This window comes from Trichechus manatus, unplaced genomic scaffold (genome assembly GCF_000243295.1).
Source record: "Trichechus manatus latirostris isolate Lorelei unplaced genomic scaffold, TriManLat1.0 scaffold00042, whole genome shotgun sequence".
Classification (NCBI taxonomy): Eukaryota; Metazoa; Chordata; class Mammalia; order Sirenia; family Trichechidae; genus Trichechus; species Trichechus manatus.
In genome coordinates this window covers 5,696,893-5,707,162 of record NW_004443978.1, presented here as the reverse complement: position 1 = coordinate 5,707,162, position 10,270 = coordinate 5,696,893, and the positions used below count along the sequence as shown (strand labels likewise).

General features: G+C 53.7%; 1 protein-coding gene across 1 annotated transcript in view; it reads left to right on the top strand.

The window, feature by feature from the left end:
* Nucleotides 1-8,955, top strand: part of PAX1 (paired box 1) — a 9,120-nt gene extending 165 nt beyond the window's left edge. The window contains exons 1-5 of the mRNA XM_023731355.1: nt 1-76; nt 513-1,142; nt 2,758-2,900; nt 3,510-3,732; nt 8,864-8,955. The exon at nt 1-76 is cut by the window's left edge and continues 165 nt beyond it. Of these exons, the coding sequence (XP_023587123.1) occupies nt 1-76; nt 513-1,142; nt 2,758-2,900; nt 3,510-3,732; nt 8,864-8,955 (1,164 nt within the window). The remainder of the gene's footprint in view (nt 77-512; nt 1,143-2,757; nt 2,901-3,509; nt 3,733-8,863) is intronic.
* Nucleotides 8,956-10,270: the final 1,315 nt, after the last annotated feature.

Sequence of the window (10,270 nt, the reverse complement as noted above, 5' to 3'; positions counted from 1 at the left end):
CGAGCTCTCCTGGACTGCGCTGGGCCCTGCCCCCGCCGCCCCGGCGCCAGGCAGCCGGCTGGCCAGCACGCCATGGGTAAGGGGCGGGCAGCGAGCAAGGCGCGGGCGGGCTGAAGATGTGGGTCCTGTACCGGCACCTCCTAACCCTTTCGTCTGTTTTCCGTGCGTGATTCGATCCTGGGGTGCGAGCGAGCCACGTTCTCCGTACGTCCCCAGCCTTCGGGGGGTAGTTCGGCGCGACCCGGGAGAGGGTGTCCCAAGTAGCGGCGCCAAAAACGAAAGGAGGGCTGGAGCGCACACTGCCCCGCTTCGAGTTCCCTACGGTTGCTTCCACTCCCGGAGCCCGACCCAGGCCGTTTGCCCTCGGGCTCCGAGCCGTCTGGGAATCCTCGGGTTTTCTTGTCTCCTTTGGACGCGCTCCTGGGTGCCCTCTCTGTCCCGCGCGGCCACCCTTGGTTAACCCGCCGGTGTTTTTTCCCCCGCCCTCTCATTCTCGCCGGGCCCGTCCGCAGAGCAGACGTATGGCGAGGTGAACCAGCTGGGCGGCGTGTTCGTCAACGGCCGTCCCCTGCCCAACGCCATCCGCTTGCGCATCGTGGAACTAGCGCAACTGGGCATCCGACCCTGTGACATCAGCCGGCAGCTGCGCGTATCCCACGGCTGCGTGAGCAAAATCCTGGCGCGCTACAACGAGACCGGCTCCATCCTGCCCGGAGCCATCGGGGGCAGCAAACCCCGCGTCACCACCCCCAACGTGGTCAAGCACATCCGGGACTACAAGCAAGGAGACCCTGGCATCTTTGCCTGGGAGATCCGCGATCGGCTGCTGGCCGACGGAGTCTGCGACAAGTACAACGTACCCTCGGTGAGTTCCATCAGCCGCATCCTGCGAAACAAGATCGGCAGCCTGGCGCAGCCCGGGCCTTACGAGGCAAGCAAGCAGCCGCCGCCGCAGCCCGCGCTGCCCTACAACCACATCTACCAGTACCCCTACCCCAGCCCCGTGTCGCCCACGGGCGCCAAAATGGGCAGCCACTCCGGAGTCCCGGGCTCGGCGGGCCACGTCAGCATCCCCCGCTCGTGGCCCTCGGCGCACTCGGTCAGCAACATTTTGGGCATCCGGACGTTTATGGAGCAAACAGGTCAGTCGTGGCGGCCTCCCGCAGTCTTCCAAAAAGGGGCAGAATTCACCGGGCGGGCGTGCGGGCGGGAGCCACACTTACTCTCCTCCCCCTGACCGGTTCAGGCTCAGAGGAGGGCTCGAGGCTAGCTGGGGAGGCCCCGGGGGCGCGGGCCTTCTGTGGGAGCCCTCGGACATCTTGAACTTTTTATGGCAAGTATGGAAAATATTTCCCAAGTGGAAGAGCAGTCGCCGACCACAAATTCGGAGGCCTGAAATTGCGCTTTTTCGTTCTTGGAAAAAGTATGCAAACCCCTATCTCCAGATCTAAGCCAAACAAACCGCTCGGGGAATTCTGCGACCCTTTCTTTAGCTTTCTGGATTCCTCACCGTACCCCAAAGGGTTCCATCCTTGTCCATTCCAGATGCAGAGAGTCTTTTGAATAACAGGGAAAGTGGCTGTGTGGCCGATCTTACTAGAGGCCTGGATCTCTAGCAGGCCCGGGGCCTTGCGGGTCCTGGAGGAGGGATTCTGACTGACGGCCCCACGGGCATCCGGTACACTCGGGATGAAAGCTCACAAGGATTTGCCCTTCCTCTGCAATTAACTCAGTACCCTCTTGGTCCTCTCTCTCGGTAGTGGGGGTGGGGTGGGGGTGGCAGTGAAGGGAGGGAGAGGTTTGAGGCAACCTCCGTGCCGGGCTGTGGTAGGACGTGTGGGGATCGGAACCGGCTTTCTTGTGTCATGGTACTGCCCCCTGCCCCCAGAAGCCGACGGGGGATAGCACTCTCCTAGAACGATAAGAGGCAGAATTCTCAGTAGCCCAGGAGGTAGAAGGGGCGGCGGAAAGGGGCCAGGACTGCTTAGCTCCAGCAGCAGGGGAGCGCTTCTAGGGCCCTACACACGCTTTGTTTCTCCGCGTGGTTAGAATCCAGCCTGGGCCGCCCGCTGGGACCAAAGCTTCTCCCGGGGCGGCCGGTGGGCAGCTGGCTGGGAGGTGACCCTGCTGGGCCTGCGCTCAGATCTGGAGCTTTCCTCCCGTCCGCACGCACACGTGCATGGCGAGTAGATCTGCGCCAAAGTCGCGCTCTGGTCGCAAGGTTGACGCCTCTTTAGGGGAAACTCGGGTGTCTTCGGAGGCAATTCCGAGCAGGATAGTCTCCTAGATCCCCAGATGCTTGTCAAAAGTCTTTGAGAAACCATGTAATTCTCACGAGGCTGCTGTGAATTTGTAACTGGGACCCAGCACCCCTTTCCAGGCACCACCTCTGGAGAGCTGGGTAGCTGCTGTGGCCGAGAACGCCCATCCTCTGCGCCACAGGCCGCCTCCCCGCCAGATCTTCCATTTCGGGGGAAGTGGGTCGAGGGCTGACGGGAGCGAGGAGCAGGCCCACCGACTCCCTTCCTTCTGTCCCGCTGGGAGTGAAAGCGAAGCGCCGCGGGCAGCGGTCACTCCGCCTCTGATCGCTTTCTGAGAGTTTGACCACCCTTACGCGTTCGGGCAACCTCTTGGCCGGGCTTTGGTATATGAGCCGGCTGATTGTAGGCATGTGTGTGAACGACTTGGCGGGTGGGCCTCGCGGGTACTCTGGGCAGGGTCCGAAGCCCCTTCTAATGTGTCCTGTGCTCTCGGCAGGGGCCCTGGCCGGGAGCGAAGGCGCCACCTACTCCCCCAAGATGGAAGACTGGGCCAGCGTGAATCGTACAGCCTTTCCGGCCACCCAAGCAGTGAATGGACTCGAGAAACCTGCCTTGGAGGCGGATATTAAATACCCTCAGGTAACTGAGCGGCAGGGAACGTATCCTTAACTAAGAGAGCAGAACGGATAGAAGACGACAGGGAGACAGAGAAAGAGATAGAGAGGGTCAAGAAGGACAGAGAGAGAGGGAGGGAGGGAAGGAGGGAGGGAGGGAGCGAACTTGACAAGCCGACTGAGCGCGAGTGCCGAAGTGTGTGAATTCCGTGTGTTTGTCTGCTTTTTCTCTGGCTCCATGGTTTGGCCGGCTTTGGTGGGGGATTGATTCGCCTTTGGCCGAGATACGTTTGCTAAAAAAGCTGGAATCCTGAACCACAGATAGGTTGAGGATCCCACTTTCTCTAAATCCAGAATGAATTCCATGTTCCAGCCTCTAGTTGTATTATTACAATTAGAGTGGATTTTAAATTGTTATATATAGAGTATGTGTAACAATTAGAGTGGATAAAAAAAAAAAGCCCTTACTAGTAATATTAGAGGCTAGGCCTCACGTGGAGATAATTGACCGGGACAACTTGGGGAAATGAGGATCCCCACTCAGGAGTTGCTGGGGAGGCCGCAGGGAGGGAGGCCGCGGGGAGGGAGACCGCGGGGATGCCCTTGGCTGACCATCTGTCCCGTCTACCCCCAGTCGGCCTCGAGCCTCTCTGCGGTGGGCAGCTTCCTCCCGGCCTGCGCCTACCCGGCCTCCAACCAGCACAGTGTGTACAGCGCACCAGGTGGTGGCTACCTCGCCCCGGGCCCGCCTTGGCCACCTGCACAGGGCCCCCCGTTGGCACCCCCCGGGGCCAGTGTGGCCGTGCACGGTGGGGAGCTTGCTGCAACAATGACATTCAAGCATCCCAGCCGAGAAGGTGAGGGGTGTGGGGGGAGGGGCGGGATAGGTGCCCTGAGGACTAGGAGGGGTGCAGGGGAGTGGGTATAAGCCTGAGAAAAAGTGATAATGAGAGAAAGGGAGTGGGGTGGGGGAGAAAGAACCTGAAATACCCCAACCCGGGTGCTACACGACATCCTCCCTGTTAAAAGTTATGCAAGTGGCTTCTTGGAGCAGGTTAATTTCTGACAGGTGTATGCCTGTGTTTCTAGAAAGGTACACTGAGGTTAAAAGGGGACCCGGGCCTGTCCCCCATCTCAGAAGAGGGTCTCCTGAGTGTACAGAGAGAGGAGAAAGAGGGTCAGGCTGGCAAACAGAACTCCTGGGTTTGGATCCAGTTGTGTGCCCTTGGTCAAGTTATTGCTCCTCTCTGAGCCTCAGTTTCTCTCTCCAGCTGTAGAGGAGTCTAGGAGGCACCACCCAGCTCCATCTTTCTGGGGTTTGTGGAGCTTTGCCTTCTGCGTTAGACCTGCCGTGGAGCCTGACGCCTCCACACCTGGACCCCTAGAGGACACTGCTCATCTGTTTCTTCCAGGTTCCTTTTTACCAGGCCTGGTCTCTCCTTGGATTCATTTTTAAAAAAATGCTTCCTGTGGGAAAGCAGAGAGCACTTCAGTCCTGTGCCCCTAAGTCCAGGCTCTTCTGAACTCTGTGTGGTTCCGGACCTTTCCTTCCTTCTGTCCATGAGAAATGCGTCCAGGAGTTCTGCCTCTTTTTCTTTTCCTCCTTCTCTTAAATCTTCTCCTCCGTAAATCTGCTCCCGGATAAGCCAACTAAGAGATCTGAGGTATTTTACTAACAGCCAGCAGTATGAGGGGCGTTTCTTACACTGACCTTTGGTTCCTGGTTTTTCCTTTAACTTGAAAAGAGGTCACCCTACCTTATGCCCTCATTTTTGCCATTGGCAAAGGAGGTAGTTGGATTTCATGATCTCTATCCAGCCTGTATTTAGATCTGTATGGGCCAGCAGTTTGCAAAGGCCTTGGAAGAGGAGGGCATCACGTGCCCCTGCAGAAAGGGGGGCAGGGCACAAACTTGGGGGCAGTATAGGGCAAAGGGGTGTTCCCACATTACAAAAGAACTCTTACTAGCTGATCTTCCTAGTAAAGGTCCTTTTATAATATGGCAGGTGAGAGAGGGCAGGTATCAATAGGGCAAGTGGAGATAGGAGGGGACTTCCTCAGTGAAACGCAGGCAAAAAATGCTATTTGCAAGTAGTTGAATCATCTCTGTGAGACATGGGGAGACATGGTGATATGATCTGAGAAGGAGAGAGAGGATTAAGATGCCATTGATAAGTCAACTGGGGGAGCAAAAGTATTTTTCTCTTTCTACCTTCCCTATAGCAAAAACATCCTGTGATATTAGGATAATGTTTACTTGCTTAACTATAGTCAAATTCAAGTAAAGAAAATTTATAAAAATTGAGAATTAAAACTCCTTCATGCTTTAATTTTAAATTTAAATAATAGGATCATATCACCTGTTCAATTATAGGAAAATCTAAGTAAAGGAAATTTAAAAAATTGAGAACTAGAACTCCTTTATGCTTTAAATGTAAGGACAGTTCGGGGCTTCAGGGTGAGTACTTAGCTCTTTTGCCCTTGGTCTCTAATCTTCTCAACAATCTAGCTTATCCGCTGAATTAGGAATTGAAATGAAACCTACTTCATTACATTCAGCAACAAATCACTTACCTAAGCAGGTTTATTTGAATTAGAAAAGCATATCCACAAATTTAAATGATTTCCTCTGGGTTGGTCCAAAGGAAAAGGAAAAATTAGCACAAGGACTGTCTGTCTTCAGAAGTCGTTTTCTAATAGAGCCACTTTGTCCCGGGACATTCCAATCTCCACATTAGAAACAAACTATGAAGTGAAGATAACAGTCCCAAGCTAAAACATACAGTTCGGAATTCTAAACTAATTCTAGTTAATTCAGGGGGAATTTTCAACATTTAGACTAGTTGGTGGTTGATTTTATTTAGAAGATACTTTACCTTCAGAAATGCAGAGCTATGTAATGGCGCTGGCACCCTCGTCGCGTTTGCCATTTATGTTATGAAACATCCCACCCCATATTCAAAATCTACATCAATAATTAGCAATGCTAGTTATTAAATGAACAATTTCCTGATCCTCATGGTTCTTTAAAGGTGCAGGTAAAAGGAGCATTGAATAAATCGAGTCCATCATTAAAAAATGGTTTCTCAAGCTGGCATACAGGTGTATCTCTGATTGGGAACATAAAAATAATTGTGCATTATCTGCCCTTTTTCACAGGGTGAGAATTACATACTTCCTTGGATTACAGATTTCTTATTCCTTTTCTCATTGGTATAAATTTTCACTTCAAAAATGTACTCCCACCACCCTAGTGGTCTTTGAAAAGACAAAACAAGATGATTTGAATCTCTGCCTTTTACTTTCTAATATTTGCTTAAGAAATTAATATCTTCAAAGATACTTGTGCCAGGAGACCATTTGCTATTATTCATTGTTCAGTTTATGAGAATGGTTGGAATAGCATTTACAAAGACGCAGGGTATTTTGCTCAGTGAAGAAACAAACTTTTGGTCATCTAGATAGCGTGAGAGCAAGTGAAGGAGCCTTGGTGGTGCAGTGGTTAAGAGCTCACTGAAAGATCGCTGGTTCAAACTGACCAGTGGCTCTGAGGGAGAAAAATACCTGGTGATCTAGTCTGGTAAAGATTACAGCCTTGTAGCAGTTCTACTCTATCCTATAGGGCCACTATGAGTCAGAGTCGACTTGAGGGCACACAACATCAGTGTGATATGTATGTATGATTCATCTATGTCTGTCTGTCTACCCACCCACCCACCATCTACTTACCTATCTTCCTGTAAATAAACATCTCAAAGTTACCCGATCAAATATCAAATTATGTGTTAAAATTGATTAATTTTATCTTGGAAAACAGTAGCGAAGCTGGGTTCCCTATTATGTAGGCAAGAAGGTATGATTTCTATTTCCCACTCTGGGAAAGAAAACTTTAATTCTTGGGAACTGGGAGAAAGATAGGAAGGTCCTCTTGATCTACGTGTTCAGGGCCTTGCATTCAAGGAATCTCAACACCCATCAAAATGTCTCTTCATAGACAGGTCACACCTTATTTTTTTTTTTTCCCTAGGCAGGTGACAGACCGACCAGGCCTCTCCTCAAGGCGATTGAGATATGTACAGTGTGTTTTCAGAAACCACCAAAACCCCGTTGTTCTAAAGTCCTTCTTGGCTAGGCTTTGGAAAGACTAAAGATTCCGAAATCGAATCTATAAGATATTGCATAGGTACAAAGAAAATGTATTGTTTTGTTAAAGAGAACTTCCGGTCCAGTTACCTCTACTCACAAATGAGTGCTTGGAGAATCCTAAAAGCGAACGTTGCCTGAGCGCCCTGCAGCAACCAGCTCCAGCCTCCTTTGACCCAGCCCCGCGCCTTCTCCCCATCCTCCGCTAGCGTCCCAGTGCGCCCTGCAAACGCAGGCAAATTACGTCCCAATATTTTAAAACGCCAGTCTCTATTCTTGCCCCCTGGGTTTAAATGAGCCTGCAGAGTCCCTCCGAGGTCCCCACTTGACATACACACGCTCGTTGTCCCGGGGTCTCAGGGATGAAAAAGGAGGGGAGAAGAGATCCTGTGGGGACGCACTGGTGGGGCTACTAGCTAAAACAGGCAGCAGGATTCGCCCCCGCAGGGTGGGGTGGAGTCCGTCCTGGGCTCCCCGGTGCTTATTTTTCAGGGTTCATTTTTTCCTTTGTCTCTAAGGCAACCGGCAAGTGCTGAGAAGTCTCCTCCTCCCCACGTGTTTTCTAAGCACTCACCTTTATGTGTGTGTACAGGAGGGAAGAAAAGATCTGAAAAGCTCTCTGGCTGGGCTGTCGCAACTGCGTTTAGGAAAAAGCTGGGTGGCAGTGAGGGTGGTGGCGAGGAGCCTCTGTCTTTAGATCCCTTCCCCCTTCCGACCCTCTTCTAACCAGGTGTGTATGGTGGGGGGGTGGGCACCCTTCACACACAGGTGTTGGCTCCAGGCAGCCCTAGCAATTGGTTCCAGGGGTTGGAGTTGGGGTGCAGGGGAGCCGCAGGAAAAAAAAAATATCCAGAGTTCTCCCTCACCCCAAATGGAGGCACTCCAAGCTTCCCTTTTAAAGAACTTGTTGGGGGGAAAAGAAAACTGAAAACAGGCCCCTTTAAAGTATAAACAAGTTTGTGTTCCGTAGGCCGAAGCAGCTGAGTCGCCGGAAAAGCAGGGTTGCGCAATGGCGGCGTCGCTTTTAGGCTTCCAGTAGCAAAACCTGAGCCCCTTCCCAAACCCTAAATAATAGATCATCGCGTGGAATGCCGCCCAATCAACAAATCCACTGTCAATCCGGAGGCCTGGAGGTCCCAGGACGCGCTTATGCCCATAGCAGTGAGCGAATCTGCACCCCTGGCAGCGTGGGCACAGAGCAGTCAAGTGCGTTTGTGTCCTATGTCAGAGGAGTCCTGGCCGCTCCAGGCCTGCCGCAAAGGGAATCTGTGGTGACCAGTTCTCCGCACGGTTCGCTCCTGCCCACCGCAAGCGCCCTGAGCCGCTGGTGTTCAGCGGCCGGGAGCAGCTTTGAGCGGCCACGGCCCTGGCGCACGATTAGGGTTGGCAGTGGCAGCAGGAGGGCCGCGCGGGTTGCAAAGCCCAGTTTCCTTCCCCTGAAGCCGGATCTGAAGAGATTTCCCTGGGGCGCAAGGGTCGGCTGCGCCTCTCTGAGCGCACCACCTCATCTGTGCGCAGGGCGGGTGGAGGGGGACGCTGGGCGGCAAAGGGAATTGCACACGGTGGGTGGTCGGGGAGCGCTAGCAAAATGGCTTTGCCCAGAGCGCCACTATGCGAGGCCACACTTCCGGGGAGGGGAAGGGCGGGCGCGAAGGGCGGTCGGGTCCCTTGGAGAGCGCGGGGCCTGCTCTCTTCCCCGAACCCCTGTCATCTCTAGCGCGCTCGCCGCCCAGCCTTCGCCTGCAGATGCTCCTGCTACTGCCGGGTTGGCGCGCGTCTGGGGGCCCAGGTCTCTGCCCGCGCGGCGCTAAGCGGTGACCCGACGCCCCTGTGCTTCCTCCTCAGCGGCCGACCGGAAGCCCCCCAGCCCGGGTGCCAAGACCCCCGACGCCCTCGGGAGCTTACACGGACTGCCCATCCCCGCCTCCACTTCCTAGGCGCAGCTCTCCCCGAGCCCGGAGGAGGCGCACCGGCGTGCGGACGGGGCGCGCAGGCAGGAGCGGCGGAGACTAGGACGCGACACTGGAGCCGGCCCGTGGGCGCTGCTCCGCGGGCCCCAGCCCTGCACGCTGACCTGGGCGGCCACGCTTCCTTCACCCGCCCGGTTCTTAGTCCTTGTCTGAACTTCGGCTTTACAATCTTGCACCCTCGTCGGGATCCTTGCTCCGACGTGGCCTCCCACGCCCTGCCAGCCTCGTTTTTTTTTTTTTTTTAAATTTTCTTTTTCCCAGGCTTGTCTGTCTGTCTCCCGCTCTTTCCCCCCATCTCTCGCTCTTCCCCCCTCCTTCTCTTCCCAGCCTCTCACTCTTCCTCCTTTTCCTTCCTTCCTTCCTTCCCTTTGTCCTCTCTGTTTTCTTCTCCCTTCTCCCTCCTCGTCCTCCTTTCCTCTGTTTGTTTCTTGGGTCTCTTTTCTCTGGTTCATCGGGACAATTCCCAGTCCTTCCTTTTGTGCCTTTTACAGTCAAGGACTCTATTGCCTTTAACCTCGGGCACTCCCTCCCGCCTCATCCGAGAGCGCCCCAAGTTGTCCCTCAGTCCTCCTCCAGCAGCTAGGACTCAGCAGCCCCACCCCTCCGAGCGCCCCTTCCCTCCCAGCCTCAGCCCACCAGGCCACGGAGGAAGTGGACAGAGCAGCCCACAGCCTTTTATTTTGTATTTTTATACTAACGGACAGAACAAAAACCCAATGGACTGTCGCCTTCGCGGCCTCCCCTCACCAAGTATATTTTCTGGAAATCTGTATTTTCTCATTAGTCGGTGGCTGGGTTTCTCTTTGCTTCTTCAGAGGTGATGTCACCTAAAAGAAGACCGGGGCAGGGGCAGGAGCCCCTGGAGCGGGTAGTGGTCGCAATTGTTAGAAAACCGCATGGCCTGGAAATGTCCCCTTCCCAACACTGGAATTCTGACACACGGTAAAGGCATCATCACTGTTTTTTGGTGTTCAGGGGTCAGCACATTAGTTAATTTAAACCACAGACTGCTCGGGGCACAAAGGAGCATTCGGGCTTCTGGTTTGCAAGGGGTGTGTGTGTGTGGTGGGGGAGAACCCCCAGAAAGTGTCTTCTAGAGTCATACACAAGAGCTGTTAACTGCTTCAAGTTCAGGCAAATTTCTAGTCAAAAAAATGTCACTGGTGAGAGTCTGCTGTCACCTGCAAAAGTGGAATAAAGGAGAGCATCTTAAGTACCCTTGGTGAAGGTGAGCAGTGGCTGGCTGTGTCTGTTTTGAGTGTTGTATAGTTCCATCTCTCCT